Source organism: Xiphophorus hellerii, chromosome 7 (genome assembly GCF_003331165.1).
Source record: "Xiphophorus hellerii strain 12219 chromosome 7, Xiphophorus_hellerii-4.1, whole genome shotgun sequence".
Classification (NCBI taxonomy): domain Eukaryota; kingdom Metazoa; phylum Chordata; class Actinopteri; order Cyprinodontiformes; family Poeciliidae; genus Xiphophorus; species Xiphophorus hellerii.
The window spans coordinates 24,163,970-24,181,154 of record NC_045678.1 but is presented as its reverse complement, the minus strand read 5'-3'; the positions used below and the strand labels follow the sequence as shown (position 1 = coordinate 24,181,154).

The window sequence follows — 17,185 nt, the reverse complement described above, 5'->3', positions numbered from 1 at the left end:
GTGGAAAAACACATCAGATATTCTACTCTACTTCCATCACCTTTGCGACTTTTTAATCAAAGACTTCCAGCTAATCCCACAGAAAGAGAGCTGCCATTTTAAACAGCTGCCAAGCTCATCAAGTGAAGATGCTCATGTGATGGGTGAAGTGACCGAATGCTGTAATACAAGTTAAAAGTCAACAACAACCCAGCATAGTTTCAAAGTGCAAGCAATGAAACAGATGCAAACTTTGAGCAAGAATTAGGTAGAGGCAAGTGTGGCCGTGTTTTGTGTGTATGTGTAGGCATGTGTGGGTAGATTACCTGAAGTGGGTGACTTGCTTCTTTCCATGTCTATGGACTGCTGGTTGTCAGTGAGTTCAGTAAGGCCTGCCGCAGCCAATGACACCCAAGAGGAGGAAAAGAAGACACACATTCAGTCAAAACTTTCTGTAACCATTTTATTGATACAGATGAATCATAAAAATAGAAAATTTGTACCAGCCAGACAAAACTTTTAAAAGAGATATTTATGCTTATTTATTGGCACCTCTACTACAGATGTAGGGATAGCATTAAAAAAATACAAATCTTTATATGATTAAGTCTAACACAGAAATTATATAGAAATATCTACTTTGTGATTTGAATGCTGTAAAAAACATGTTAAGAAATAATATTTAACAAAATCAGTGGAAGCACAGTTATATGGGTACTCTAAACAATCCAATTAAAATAAAAGCCACTAATTATTATAATTTTTTTGGAAGTCAATTAAAGTTCCAAAGAGTTGCTCTTTTCTACCCTTGCCACATGTCAGTGACAATGCGATTGACTGAATTTCTTTTAAAGATAACATTTGACTTATTGACAGTCATTTATTTTAGTCTGCTAGTGTGATTGCATTTGTGTAAATTTCATGCATTGTGTATTTCTGTAAAATTACAAAAATGCCTTAAGATTACACTTGCTGTGAAATGCTGCCAGGCTGTGAGAATAAACTCAACTTAACTGCATTAAGAATTTCTTATTAGTAATCCACAAGTATCTGCTATCCTGCAGTATAAACCTAACATAACAAAGAGTCCAATTTTTAGTGACTGGCCACTAGTCTAGATAAGGACGAAGTTATTTTGTCACAACAAGGTCAGAAAATACTAGAAGACTGCCATCCTGAGGTCACCACGTCTTCACAACAACTATTTATCTGAATGATGTCCAATTCATCCTCACCTTAAAACGTAAACATCTGGAGTTTGCTTAACTCTGCTCTACTCTATAATCTCCTCTGAAAATGCTCCAAGTGGGTTGCATGTGAAAATTTTTTTTGAATATGTGGGAAAGCACTTTAGTACGGTTTGCATCTCTTCCAAAGATCCTGGGAACATCTGTTTAAACACATGATCTCATGAACTCTGAAACACCAGGGCATTCAAAACAAGAACAAGACTGTCACTCAACCTTTCAATAAGATAATTGTTCAAATTATATGACCAAATCAACACAGAGATTCTAACTTTCCTCAACTGACATCACAGTCCTTAAGCCTAAATCCCAAAGAAAGCCAATGGAATCAAGTGGACAGAAGTAAGCATATTTCTGTCTATCTAAGAGATAGATCAAAAATTATCTATCTCTCTAGATCTTTTTTGATGATCATTTTGAGTGAAAACATCTCAGTATCAGACTCTGTATGCCCCAACTTTGTGAAATCTCATAGGAGAAGACTTCGCACTGACGTGGGAAAACGGGCTCTACAAAGTATCAAGGGCTTGACAAACCTGTTTGTTCCTGTGCACGTAAGTCACTGCAGACAAGCATGCATCCTATTTTAGACCATTTTAAATGTAGCTAAACAATGGCGTTCCCCTCAGAGATGGACAGCTTTCAATACAATCTCTTAGGAGCTGATAATGCACTGGTTTCAGTGTTTCCACAGAAGAGAACAAGAACATAATTACCAAGAAAAAAACAAAGTGATTTCGGACCAGAATATGAATCTAGTGTCTGTATCGTTGTTTCCTCTGAGAAATCAATGCTCCACTCTGTGAAAGCAGCTGTTCTCTCCCCACTGCATTTCTTAAAAACAAGATTTGTTTTTCTTTTTTTTATTTGTTTCCGACTATGATCTGATTCTTTGTTTTTATTATCTGCTGTGTGTTTGTCTCTACCCTCTGACACTGACTATTATTGTCCCTGTTGGTGCGCATATCCAACATGATACTTGAGATTATGCTGCATGTGGCTGTCCTCAGAGAGGTCTCTGTGGGTGGGTGATTGAATTACGCCATGAAGTGGAGTGGACAGTAGAAGACACTAGGAGGTAACAATTAAGTCTTAACAGCAGGGTGACAATAATGTTGCTCTGCTTTTGTTAAAACCAATTATTTCTTAATGTGGGATTTTTCCCCCTCTAAATAAATTGCACTCAGCTTAAAGCACATTGAATTGACTTGTTGCTCATGTATGCTATACTTGTATAGATACAAGTATCTATACAAGCTCAAGTATGCCTTGTCTAAAAGTTGAATTTTTCTACAAATTTCCCAATGTTTATAGGTCTACACCTATTTCTCAGTGATGCCAATAAATATCAAAGTTGTGCAAGTACTTATTGAATATAATTATTGTCAATAAATAAATGACATTAAAATCAAGGTTTTTTAGCGCTGGGTAAAACTTTAATTTCATGTTAACGGGAACTACATTTTCTCCACAAGGAGCAGAGTGGCTGATTGTCAGTGTGACCTGCACTACAGTCTGATTAAAATATGGAACTACTTTTGGCACAAAAAAATTACACTGAGATGTAAATGTCAATATAACTTAGTATATATAGCACGTAGTGCAAATCACACTTTAAAATGACATAGACAAACAATCAAAACACAAACCAAACACAAGTCCAATCAAAATATTATTGCATGCAGCAAGCACAGGTCAAAATGCAGTCATTTCTCTTTCAAAAAAATCAAAACAAACCACATCTGCTCACATAACTGCACCCTGATCTCACTGTGAATGTTTGCTGTTTTATATACATTCATTGTGGGCTCATTAAAAGCCTCACTGAGTCGTCACACATTTTCAATAATTAAATTATTTCCCACTCAGTCAAAAGTTCTAACAAACTGTCTGGTGTCTAATTTTGTCTCAGTGAATGTCTAAAGACTTGACAGACAGTTCGGCTGAAAGGTTTCAGTAAAACATTTTTATTGAATAGATCAAGAATTTATTTCAAACCATATCCCATGAGGATCAAATCATACATATAGATTTCAATCCAGTGCAAGCACAATTCAAGCTCCAAAGTTTAATGTAGTTAAAATATACATCACTTGAAGCCTAGAATATTTATAATTTGCTCTTACTAAACTCAAGACTTTTTCTCTCTTTCCTGCAAAGAACATAATTTAAACATGACTGAAACTGAAATAGTCCTCTACAGTGGCTTTCACAAAGATTCCTACTCCTTAAAGGGTTTCCCATTTGGCTTGTTATAACAAAAACCCTCAATGTATTTCATTAGGATTTTATGCGATCCAGCAACAGAAAGTAACATATCTTTGTCAAGTGGAATGTAAACACACAATTAAGCCCCAAAGTTATTTTCCTTTAATCAAAAACATGGAGCCTGATGTTAAATAAAACAGATGTCTCTCAAAAGATAATAAAACAAAAGTTGGAAAACAACAATTTCTGTTTTTTAGAGCTTACTAAAAATGACATTTCAAAAATGATTTATACTCTTCTTAATGACTACTTAGGTTTGATGGAGACTCTGGCTGGATTCCCACATAATATGACTTCTAGTCAAATGGATATATGGGTTAACTTAATACTGTTGGAGTATAATTTTTGAAAATAATTTTGGGCTTAATTGTAACGTTTCCAAAAACTTTTAGACATAAAAATCCAAAATTTGGTATGCATGAGCCTCCTTTACTCTGACATCCCAAAATAAAAGTAAATGCAACCAACAGATTCCAGAAGTAACCTAATCAGTGATTAGCTTATATAGCAATATTCAAAGCTTTGGAAATCTTCTGTCAACATTAAGTCAATTTTCTGAAAATGGAAAGGCAAATGCACAACTTAAGACCTATGATTGTCCATCAAAACTGAGGGGCTAAGCAAGGATATTATTATTCAAAGACGCAGAACAGACTTCCATGGGGCTCTGGAGGAATCAATATGGTAACTTACGCACTTATATCTGGCCAATGTGTTAGAGAGGATAATAAGAAAGTTGGTGTCGAACGAAAGCTACAAGAAATATCTTCATTACACAAGAATTTAAATTTTGCAAAAACCATGGGAAAAATTCAGGTCAGTGTCTGGAGGTGAAAAGCTATAAGAATCTGGTTCTCCAAGCTATGGTTCTTAGGGACGAATACAAATGCACACCACACTTTTCAGATTTTTATTAAAACCCAAATTTCTTTTTCTTTCGACATCACAATTATGCACCATTTTGTCCAGGTCAGATCAGATAAATCCCTCAACAAAACGCATTGAAGTTTTTGCCGATAATGTCACAAAAGGTTTAAGGCCCAGGAATGCTTTTGAAAGTCATTGCACATGGCACAATTTTCTTTAGGATTTGCTATTATGCTGAAAAATAGGTTTTAAGTAATTTCTTCAACTTGTTGCTTCGGAATGTGTCCAAATCTGTTCCTATGTCTGTCCTCTCCGCCAAAAACCTATTAGAGACTCACTCACCCAGCCAACCCCGTCCACTCACACACATTCACAGAGTTCTTTCACGCCAGCCTTTACTGTAGGAAGGCCCGACTTACTCTGATAGGATGTACGGATCCTTTTCTTTGAATCTGAATAAAAGTTAGACAGGCCGCGCATGCAATGCTCTGTCAGGCAGGCCCCACATGCCCACATCAGCAGCCACAGAGTCACCAATAGGTGGAGGAGGAGGGGCCAGTGGAGGAGGAGAGGGAACGAAGGAAAAAAGAGGAAGAGATGTGGGAAGAGATTCAAGACAAGACATGAGATAGGACAGAGGGAAGAGAGCGAGTGAGTGATAGCATTGCGAGTAGGGTGAGAAATGGCAGAAGGAGAGAAGATAAAGGAGTGATGTCAAGAGGGAGAAAACATATTTTTAGGGAGAAAGGCAGGGGGAAGGAAAGGGAGGGAGAAGGGGGGGGAGAGAAGAACACACAGGCTTAGAGTGGAAAAGAAAGTGAGAGCAAGCAGCAACTGAGTTAGTGTCAGGGGAGGACAGACAAGATATACCGGCGGCTCCAGCAAACTCCAGAAATGCTGATGCTGATAGGTAATTTGCTCAAAAACCACTGTGTTAGCAGGAGAGATATCATTACTGAGAGGCAGACATAAAATAAATCTCTTGTTGCGAAAACTAATTGCTTTGTAAATAAAAACATTGCACTTTGTGGCTAAACTTTACCTCAGTAATGACAAGGTAACTCCAGTTAATTAATAAAGTAACAACATAAAGTACTTAATTTAAAAGCAATATTTCAAACTAGATGCACAGTTTTCAAGGAAAGTGTATTCCTTGGGATTGTTATTGTTGAATACACAGTGCAGTAAAAAAGTATTTTCTCCTTTAATTTTTTTTTTTTTTTTGCTTTTCTTGACATTCACATTTTTAATTTAATTATATTGTCTACTTTTGATATCAAAAAGTTCATCTGAGTAAATATAAAACATGGTTTTTAATTAATATTTTATTTATTAGGGGACAAAACACTATATAACCAATGACAGTTGTGACCTCTTTTGACAAAACTGCCATCAAGCATTTGTGATTACTAGCAATAAGTCTTTTACATAACTGTGAAATACTTTTGTTTCCCTTTTCTTTTAGTAATATTTTAATTCAGTCAAATTGTTTCTTAATCAGCTGACTATCTTGTAGCCTGCAACTGATTAGCCAGCAAATATTGGCTTGTACTCCAAGTATTATTCCGTAAAAACATAAATATTTTTTTTTAATGACAAGTTTATATTTTTGGTTTTGATCTACGGTGTGTAAATAAAACAACATGAAATATTTATTTTTAGCAGTAAACATAATTATCCAGTAATCAATATATTCCATTGTTTTAGCAGCAGGAGAAAAACATATTTTTGTAAATTTCAAATAAAAGCAATTTGAGCATGTTTTACATTCTGATGCAACTTATTGTGAGAGCAATACTCAAGGTTATCACACTGAAAGAACTCAAAAAGCATTAAAGCTGTTTGGCTCAGTAAAACAACATATAAAAGCATCAGAATTGCAATTTGCATAATATTAATGCTTACAGTCTATTTTACAGATATATATGAGTGGTGGGAACAGCTAAAAATGTGTAAAAAGACAGAACATAACTTTCAGAAAGACAGTTGAGCTACAGGAACAGCTGGTCATTATGGTGACTAACATTTTTATATATTTTTTTTATTCTGTTAATATTCACTTTGTAATGACTTCAGAACTGAAAACACTTTAGATTCACTACAAACACCTGTGGAACAAAAAATCTGGATGTTTTTTCTCGGTTCTGAATCCATACATAAAGATTTTTGCCAAAGTCAATTTAAAGACTTTGAAAAAAGCTATTGAAAAAAAATTTTGATCCTAAGACTTCAAATATCTTCTATGGGTTTTTTTTTAGTCTCCTCAGCACAGTTTCTAACAACATGCACATTGTCTCATACTATTTGTTTCTACTTAGATACATATTAAATCACGAGACAGTTTGAAACTAAGACTAGTTTAAGGTCAGGCCTTATTTTTCACAATATGTTCTGAATGTTGAAAATTGCTACAATGAATTAAGGTATGAATAACTGGGTTCAGAGGCCATCGCCAGCCGACGTAGGAAGCAGAGAAAAGGGAGGCGGGGGTTAGGAAGTACAAAAAGACCTCTGTGGCTTTTGACTACAGCTCTATGCTCAAGCAGGACTTAAAACAGAGCAAACAGAGAGACCAAATGACAACATGCATATTAAATGTCAATGTTAGATGACGCATAACTTGTTAACATGCACCGCATAACAATGTGGCAAGTGTTTTTGTTTGCTGTGTGTGACAGGAAAGAAGGAAAGAGGTAAAGAAAAGCAGTATTGTTTGGTAGAGGCTGTTCATGTCAAAAAGAATACAATTTTCTACTCATTTTAAAGTTTTTAATCAATTGTGAAATATGCCATTGTAAAAAATTTCAAAGCAGAAGTATTTTGAGGCATTTATGACACTGAAAGCATTCAGCTTTCTGCATTATTATAGGCTTTTGAATGAAGCTTTTTTTTTGTCAGATTAACAATATCTGATGAAAATAAGCTTGAAGAAGGTATTAAACACTTTTCATCATGCCCACTTTCATGTATTATTTTTCTTTTATTAGTTTGATGTCGTATCCTAATCTTTTCTATAAAATGTCTGATTAGCTGAATGCAAAAAAATAATAATAAAATTGTAATTAGCAGAAATAAAGGTTTGAAAACATCAGTCTGTGTAAATAATCTATAAAATGTGTTTTACTTAGAGTTTTGAAATTAACTCTTCAATAGTATTTTTTATTGAAAATTATTATACATGGCATTGATTTTATTAATTTTAGTTAGTATCGGAGAGGAACTTGCTATCGACAAATGCCTGATGTTAATATCCTTCATAAAATGTAAACTGTGTAACAAATATAAGAAAAGGTCAGAAAACATAGAGGTTTAGGTTAGGATAGATTAGTTACAATAGGTTACACTGTTCTGCTTCCATCACTAGTACTCAGTCTTAAGAGCTGTGACATTTACTGGGAATAAAATAAAGCACTAAGCTAATTTTAAAATATTAACCTAAAATGAGTTAGCTTTGCATGCTAGCGCCTTCAAGCATTTTAAATGTTAACAGAAACAATTGAGATAAATGTTAAAAAAAGTAAAAGCAATAGAAGAAAAATAGAGAGCACAGAAGCTTAGAAAATTGAGACAGAAAGATAGTGTTGAATTGCTTTGTTGACAATTAATTGTTTAAGTGCTTGGTAAGTGCATCAATGGGCAGATTTATGTAGCAAGACAGATGTGCTTGTGTGTGCTACCTGAGGTGGACTGCCTGTTCCTACGGGGGGAACGAGTAAGGCGCTGATAGGGATCAGTGGCTCCGTATAGATCCAGTGTCGAAATACACAATATAACAGTTTTTTGTAAGTAGTCAACCACTGCAAGACCATTACAGTTCCCAAACGCCAATCTGGATGCACAAACACACAAAGGAACCACAAAATCAAAAACATATTCATACTTTAGCCTATTTGACAAGGTTTCTCTCACTGACAAAAGATGGAACATGGAGGACTCCCGAACACTGGGAAATTATCTGTGACATTTTGATGCAATTACTGACAACAAAAGCGTGTCTTTATCGCACACCGCTGGCGCTGCTGTGATTTCAATATTAATGCCCGAATTCCCAGAAGATTCACAGCCACCTGTTACCCCCTGACTCTGGAGCATCAGGCAGGACTGATCATGAGAAACTCGGTAGCAGTACTTTGTCCTTGTACATGCAGGATGAGATTTTTCATTTTTCTATAGTAGGGACATGTAATACTTTTGAAAATTAAAAAAAATAAATTAAATAAAAATTATTCTTGCTCGAATCCATTCACAAGTTTATGGGAGTCAAAATCCATGTATTTTAAGTAGGAGCCTTTCAGTTTTTAGGCTTGTCCCTTGTGGACATTTTTTGTCTATTTGTCAGGCACACTTTCAAAAGTAGGCTTCAAACTTAAAAAAAATCAGTTAGTTTGGCTTAGGTTTCCCTATGGTATATTCTTAGTTATCCTGCTATAACTTTAGGCTATTGGAGGACTCATTAACCATTTTTTTACAATGTTACTGTGTGCTCCTCTTTAAGGCATTAACTGCAGTTATTATTGCCGTCACATTAGGTCATTTTTTTTCTTTGTTTTCTATAGAAAGTCCTGATGGCCTAGTGCTTCTGGGTTTCACTGCATCTTTATTTATTTGTTCCACAAAGAAAATACTGCTCTCTGTTGATGACTCAAGTACACTTTTTCCCCTGTAAAATGCTTTGAGAAGACATTTTTATGACTCTGCGCTGTATAAATAAACTGAATAAAGTTATATGGTGGTTTTTAAACGAATAACAGGAATGTCAAACAGTTAAAAAATTGTTTACATATAATTTTAAACTGAAGAAGCAAGCAGTTCCTCAAAAACAGGACTAATATCATCAATACTACTTAAAACTTCTTTCATTTCATGAAACATTTGTCTATAACAAAGAAACTAATTTGTTTTTGGAAGTCACGTAAATTATATTTAATCTTTCACTACTTCAATTAGCACAAAGCTAAAATATTTAATCTAGAAAGCTAGAAATTGCTCTTTTTTGTGTACATCTAAGAAAGAGAGTTTGCATTCATGGAAAAAGCTAGCTAAAGACTACAAAATAAATAAATCTCTGGCAGCTATTTTCAAATTATGGAAAGCTTCAAATGAGAATTCAAACAAAAATGCAACGGCCTTGAATGACACTGGGCTTTTTAAACCGAGCTGTGACTTTACTGTTTTTGATAGCAGAGGTTCTTTTCAAAGAAAAGCAATTAAGCATTCTTAAAAGGAAACAGGAAAGAGGTGTGTGGTTGCTGCATATACACATCCACATTATTTTATTTTATATTAGAGCAATGCTCACAAAGATGTTTTTTACTATAATTTTAAAAATGATACAAATTATATTATAAACTTCAGTTTTTACAATGAAGGGCACTTAAATTATCCTAATCAATGACAGCAAAAGTACATATAATTTTTCATATCCAAACTTATCTTCAATGTTTGTCAGAACAGCATGCTGCATAATTAACATTGCTAGGTTATTGCTTAACAAACAGTTCCTGAATGCTTCAATGTGCTGGCCGCTTCTGTTAATGTTTATTTTATGCCCTTTGGAACCTCATACAACCTTATATAACCAGAATACATAAAAACCTGCTTTCATGTGTTGAAACTGGCCCAAAGAAAGGACAGAAACAACCAGACAGATGGGCAGGACTATGAATACACAACACCATGTGTGCTTGGAATAGAATGCATTTACTCTAGGTTTAGGATTTAGCCTTAGCTAAACATTCCCTGCTTGATAGAATTTGAAACTAAGATGCAATTGTTTTGTTTCAGCCCTGAAAAGTAAATCATAAGAATAAAACTATAGGATGGAGAAACACCAGGTTATTGCGGTATTTAAATGTTAATGTAGTCTAACTTGCAGTCCTCTGCAAGAAAACCCAGGACATCCTGGAGGAACTGTTCTCTGGGAACACCTTGGGATTCCCACAGAGGAGCTGGTCCAAGTGGCTAAGGAGAGAGAAGAGTGGGTTTTCTACTAGGATGATGGATGGATGGATGGATGAAACTTGCAGTAATAAGAAGAAGTGTTTGTGATATAAATAAAATCTAAATTGTCCACTGCAACTTGAAAAGGCATTAATCTGAACATTTAGTGTGGGAGTAAATATTTTAGTCAGTAGTCATCACATTGACCCCTTTTGAATAAGAAACAATCCAAAACACATTCTAACTTAGGCACTTTCTTCTAAAATCACTCATGTTGTAGACTGTAGTTTTTTTTCTGCTCAAACAAACCAGCAAATTTCTAAAATTATTATAACATTCAAGCTGTTGCCAAGTGTACACAAACTTCTTTCAAGGACTCTATTTGTCCGTGGATAGTAGATTTACCCAATCCACAAAATCCACAAAATATCAGTTGCACAGATAGACAGACTTACAGCCCATATGCAGAATTGAGGTCCAGACTGGTGATTTGCTGTGGGGGTTCACCATCCACCCACAGCAGCTGTATGACCAAGTCTGACTGATAGCCAGGAGGGACCCGGACCATCTTGTCCTTTACTCTAAAACAGATACAAGGACAAAGGCAGGTTGCTTAGGTACCCAGCACAGAAAGGAGGGGATTTACACTCAACAGTTAGGTGTTTATATCTGCTATTAAAACGTTTGTTGTTTCTATCTTCAATTATGTCCTTGCATGCTGAAAAATAAAACTGGAAAAAAATGCACTTTATTTTGAACTATTCTGTTTTTAGTAAATATTTTCTTACACAAGTCAGGAATCATCTGATATTTTGCATTTGCAGTGTGAGCTGAGATCTTACTTGAGGCAGGGGATGCTGTCTTTAGCACCGTCTGGTGTTCTGCTGCCAGGGCTAACCGGGTGTTGGTGGTGGGTTTGGGGTGAGTGGGAGCCTGGCTCTGAGAAGCAGGGATTGTTTTCATTCTCAGATGGAGTGATAATATCCTCCGGCTCACACTGCAAGCGTACTTCTAAGGACTAGAAATGACAGTGGTGCAGAAAGATGAATGAATCTACAAACCTACAGCTGCGGCGACATGTTTCAAACAAAGCCAGTGATTTCAGTGCTTTAGACTTAACATTTATGCAGGGCACCAGATAATCAGTTTCCGATCATGCTTGTTCAGATTCTTAGTTCTACTCACCACTATCTGAGTGTTGGCATCATATTTGCTGAAGCGATACAGAATAATGTGAGCCGAGATGCCGACCACACAGAAGATGCGACTATGAGGGCACCAGCTAACCATCTGAACAGCAAAAGGGTCTTCCTCCCCCAGCTCAGCAGCCCGGCCCTCACCTGGCTTTGGCTTCTCAAACACTTTGGAGGTCTTCAGCTTGTACAACATCTGCAGTGTGACTTTTGAAACAAATTTGAAGAACAGGAATACACTGAATATTTATTTTCTCTTTAGTAAGACCCCATTTTCATATGTTATTTTATGTCTGTTTCTGTTAATAGCTTTGATATGACTCTAGGCAATGTGCCTAATTAGCTGTGCAGCTTCTCCTATCATGAGTGCTATTAATTTGCTTTGGTGTCCTCTCTCTTAAGCCTGTGGCAAAATGGAAGTGACGCATTGGGGAATTCATATTGTTTATTGGATTGTGGTGTGTCACAAAGAACCTGAGATGATCTCTAAACAATATTTCAGGAAGATTATTAGAGAAGGGACTTACATGCAGATGCATCCCAAAATTTTATTGACCCATCAGCATGTCTAAACAAAGAGAAAAAAGCTGTTATTTTTCTGAGCAATTGAGAAATCTGTCAACAGATGTAAATCTTAAAATGTCATTTTATATTTCAACACCACAAATTGCCACCCCTAAAGACACTTTAGCAGCTATCGCTTCAGAACTAACCAAACTTCCCTAAATTAGTTATTCATTAATATTTTGTAAATTGCTCTCGTTAGATCTGTAGCACAGCTATTTTTATTCTGTTGGATGAGAAATAAAAATTTAATTCTGAGATTCTTCTGAGGCAAAGTGTCGCTATGATCTAAGATTTTAAGATTTTTCACACTGTGCTCTTCACATATCGGCATCAAACACTCGACTAGGCTGACGCTCAGAAGCAGGCACCCTCCTGTGTCCAAGCCTAACAAGTTAACATGTCTGTCAGTCCTGTAAAAAGCATTGTGGGTAGTGTTCTTTTCTCCTGAGCTTGGTTTGCATGGACTCAGTTCACACGTGTTAAATCAATAGTATTCAGACATTACTTATAATACGGGTGTCTAAAGTTACTCCTTCGGATTTATTTTATATGTGGCAAGGGCTGCCAGACATCCCAGAAATACAAGTTTTTTTATAATCTTATTTCAGTATTTCAAACTTACCCTGTGATGATGATTTCTGGATAAGTGTGAGAGCCTAATGTCCATGTTCCACCACCAATTGGCCATTCCTTAAAACAAATAAAATCATATTTTCACTACTGATCACCGGTGGTCCTAAGAACATCTTTATTAAATACTCCAATTATCATTTGACAAAATGTACATTTGCGCTCTTTAATTTAAAAGTGAGTGAATTAAAATTAATCAGAGCTTTCCTCAAGCAATTGTTATAGCGTTAAATTCCCATGTCTGAATAAATGCAAAACAAATAACTCAATAGAAACTAAGCTGTTTTTAGTATCAGAGTGTTGGTTATTTTTTGAAAATGAAGTCACAGAAAGCATAAAAAGAAACCACATTTTTTGCAGAGCCTAAATGTTTGGTGTTAATTCAGTGAGTGATATGTCAGCAGATAACAGAAAGATTGAACATCCTATATTTTAACTTCTATTTGGGATAGAACATACTGGAAATCTCTGAGTTAAGGAAATGCTCATTTTACTCAGACTTCTGCTTACGACTAAAGAAATTTTACATCTATAAAAATAAAATAAAAAAATAATAAACACCATGTTTTTAAGGGGCTCTTCCCTCACACCCAGAGGGAAGTCACCTCTGCTGCGAAATAATAATTCATAATCACTCATCGTAGTAAAATTTGAAATATACTTTGAATGTCTTCAATTAAAATAAAATATAGATATTACAGCTACAACAACAAAGAAAACAGAGATCTTTCTTAAATTTGGATTTTGATAATAAATCTTCCACACCTTGTGACTATAGCCAGTCTTCTTGTTTTTAGCTCCTATTGAGTAAAGAATGGGGATAATGTCTGGTGGACAATCTGCAAAATAAGCTGTGCAGGTAACAGGAGACTCATGGATATCCATGGGATATGGGTTTTCAAACACAGGAAAGCTGAAAGACACAAGAATATTAAATGTCATAATGTGATATTAGAACATGAGAAACAAAATATGAAGCACTGTAAACTACAGAGGACAGAAATCTGTATGAGGTATGCCAATTTACAAGGTCAGTAAAATAAGATCTCTGATCTCAAACCATTTTGTCAACAGTAAATTTTAACACATTTACAACGAAATCAAAATATTAAAATACATGAATCAGAAATTAAGTTTGTCACAACAAAGCACTGCAAAAACTTTATTTACTTATTGAATAGACTTCTATTAGCAGTGTGTCAGCTTCAACAGAACTTCCTGCTGATCAATGAGAATGTGTAATACAATCTGTGTGTGCTACCACTACAACCGTCAGGAGACATTTATATCTGACTGCTGTAATTATGAAATCTAATTTACTGAGCAAACTAATTTATACTGAAGTGTTGATCTACTATTCAAATGTACTCTGAGGGCTTAGGTGTTAATCTGTTAACATTTTTCATCAGCAGCTTTTATCTTCACATCACCCTTTAGAGGTTAATTAACCCAGGTGGTGGAATTTTCATCCTGAAAGCAAAGTATTTGGATTATAACATTTGAGGCCACATTCACAACAATTCTTATCTTAAAACTTGAAAAGTTCTAATACAAAGTGTTTTCATCGAAATAAGAAATTTGCTTGAAAACATTTTGATAGATTGATGGACTGATTGATCAGTCTGAGAGGGCTAAAGAGCTTTCTTATGTTTTGAAGCTCAGCCTTAGGTGAAACTTTTAATGCTTTTCTTCTTTTATTATGTTGAATATTGTAGAAAATGTTTTGAGGTGGAGGTCTTTGCTGTATAGGAAGCACCTACTTGCTCTGTGTCAGATCCACCACAATGAAGTCCTTCTCTAACAGTACCACCACTGCATAAGGGTCCTGGACTTCTGCAAGGTATAGATTCAAAACAAATGGTATCATTTAGATCAAATTATTCTTCCTTAATCACTTTTAAGTTAACATTAAAGTACTTACAAACATTATGAGAGCAGAGAAAGAAATCTTACATCAAAAGTATGAATCATTAGGAAAATATTAATACGTTTTATTTACTTCCAGAAAATTCTTTGATGATGAATACCCGAAAACTCTACCGTACTGAATTTAATTTACTTCTGAATCAATCTATCCAGGCCTGTACTGATCCACATTTGACCCAAGACATGTTTAGTATAGTAACCCAAATTGGTTGTTTTCACAGTGTATTGAGATGTCTGATGTTGGATAATTAATGTGTAGAAGCTTCATAAAGATTCTATTCTGACATTTTCAGAATAGAATCTGAAAATGTCAGAATCTGAAAATTTGTTGGCATCCTGCGGCTGCCAACAAATTATGTCATCATGGCTTTAAAACATCTGAACAGAGCTGAAAGAAAGTTGTACCGTTGTTGTATGGAGTTTCGCAGAGGACCATGAACTCTACAATAGGATAGTCCATTTCTAGAACCGTGATGGCTTTGCCATGCATGATGGTTAAAGCTGGTCGCCGTCCTGCTTTGTCGTATGAAAGACCACCAGAGAAGATAACAAAAGGCTCACTGTTGGAGAAGAAGAATTTATGTCAAGTAACTTTGAATGGTCGGTATCAGCAGAAGCCAAAAACGACAATTTAATTATTGTATGAAATTATGCACAAATAGATCACACAACATGGATTAAGTTTCAAATATTGAATTCACAGCAGAAGTAATAAGATAAAACAAATTAAACACAACACATGCATAATGAGGAGTTACCTTAATCAAGAGTTAATCAAGTTCTCAAGACTGACAGAACATACCTGCTCCTTGAGGTCTTGTACTCTACTTTGAGTATAGGTTTGCATGACTCCTTTCTCCCATCCTTCTGTATCTTTCCTAAATGAGTGGGAAAAAAAAATTATGAAGATGTAATAGTCACTTCCAATTAACTGAAACTAATAATCTATTTCCAGGAAATTAGCTATTAAATTTTTATGGACATTTTGTCAGACATTCTAGATTAGCCTAAATACATGGGTTGCACTTCATTACTATTTATTTTGTTGACTTAATACTTTAGTTGAGTTTTCTCTCTATTGTTGTACACACTATTTCACATTCATAGTTCTGTCCTCTGTTGTTGGGAGGATGACATAGGCTGAGTAACATGTCTCGCCAGCAAAGTCATAAAAAGATTTGAACACAAATGTTTCCATTTCTTTTTTTTATTTGGTGGAATGACAGATGTGACTGTAACAGTCACTGCAATACAGAAAGCTATTTTCCTTCCAGTTCTTATAATGAAATGATTTGGCAGTTTACTCAAAGAGGAATTATCTCAGCTTGAATTCAGCGAGGCCTTGTGTTGTATTTCATGGGAACAGAACGATGAACAAAAGCCAACCTTTTGTAAAAAAATTAATGCATGAGAATTTCTAGTTGAATATGGTGACATGGATTCAATTTGAAACTGGACAAGAGCTGAATAAAATAATGATATCTTTACAGATTTATTATACTTTTAACTAATAATGTCAAGATTTCAACATTGTGAAATTGTTGCACCAGTTAGAAATGAGTGTAAAACCTTTTTCCTACGTCCATCTAGTCAGACATGTCAGCAGAAAGTGTGTATTAATTATTCTTTACTCCATGTTGGGTCTAAAATGTTTCACACTCACAAATTTACAAGCTCTGTTTACAAATTTCTTGGTGTGAATTGCACACACTACGGTGTCCCTCATTATTTAGCTAATTACCTCCTAAATGCTGACATGGAAATGCTAAAAACAGTTGATTACGGCAACTGGGATACATTTCAGTAATTTTGCTGACTTTCTGCTATAGTACTTTCTATAGCAGACCGTACTGCTATAGAAGTACGGTCTATAGCAGTACCGTACTTCTCGAGTGGAACCACGGAGCCTCAACTAGAGAAGATTTGCTTGGATAAAATTACTTTCTATATATCAAAAGACTGGAAGTAAAGTATAACCAGAAAGCAACCTGAGAAATAATTTTGCCAATCTTGTATTAGAATTTACATTTCCATATTAGAATGAGTTTTAATTTAAATTCTTAAAACCACCAATCAACTCAAAACTAATCAGTAATATGTCAAGACAAATTTTTACCAGACTGTAACATAATTAAGGCAGCAATGAGACCATCTTCTTTTTTATATCGCCAGTCCCAGAGCATATAACTATATAAACTCAAGCCCGTGAGAGTACAATACACAGAGCGCTCTTTAGAGGCAAAGTGTGCCCTTTTCTTTGTAAACTGTGAGAGTCTGTTTATTCAGCATCAACACCACATCTTGAATTAAGACTTGAATGCTGACTTCCAGTTGGCTACCCCTCTGCTTACCAGTTCCCTGTCAGGGAGCCCACAGTCTGCTGGCCCTCAGCTGGAACCAGTCCCGGAGCAAACCTTCAGAAAAAAAAGAAGGCTCCAGGCGGCGAGCTTTAGTCTCTGTGTAGCATTGCTCTCTCTGGGTTTTACTTTTGTTTTTTTTTTACTGGGCCTTTTGCTGTAGTCACTTGGACCCAATCACTTGTCTGAGTGTCTGTCCTACAGTTCCACC

The 17,185-nt window shown here is 35.4% G+C and overlaps 1 protein-coding gene across 13 annotated transcripts in view; it reads right to left on the bottom strand.

Moving 5' to 3' along the window:
- The window catches only part of stxbp5l (syntaxin binding protein 5L), a 154,389-nt gene that overhangs the window by 33,947 nt on the left and 103,257 nt on the right, over positions 1–17,185 (bottom strand). For 8 of the 13 annotated variants that reach the window (XM_032568467.1, XM_032568471.1, XM_032568468.1 and 5 more), the window contains exons 9-20: positions 15,420–15,495; positions 15,023–15,177; positions 14,452–14,524; positions 13,457–13,604; positions 12,684–12,751; positions 12,022–12,062; positions 11,487–11,701; positions 11,144–11,319; positions 10,757–10,882; positions 8,039–8,190; positions 4,781–4,849; positions 306–371 (exon numbers count right to left, since the gene is read on the bottom strand). In XM_032568467.1, the coding sequence (XP_032424358.1) occupies positions 306–371; positions 4,781–4,849; positions 8,039–8,190; positions 10,757–10,882; positions 11,144–11,319; positions 11,487–11,701; positions 12,022–12,062; positions 12,684–12,751; positions 13,457–13,604; positions 14,452–14,524; positions 15,023–15,177; positions 15,420–15,495 (1,365 nt within the window). The remainder of the gene's footprint in view (positions 1–305; positions 372–4,780; positions 4,850–8,038; positions 8,191–10,756; positions 10,883–11,143; positions 11,320–11,486; positions 11,702–12,021; positions 12,063–12,683; positions 12,752–13,456; positions 13,605–14,451; positions 14,525–15,022; positions 15,178–15,419; positions 15,496–17,185) is intronic. The other 5 variants (XM_032568470.1, XM_032568474.1, XM_032568475.1 and 2 more) reach the window with 1 other exon arrangement.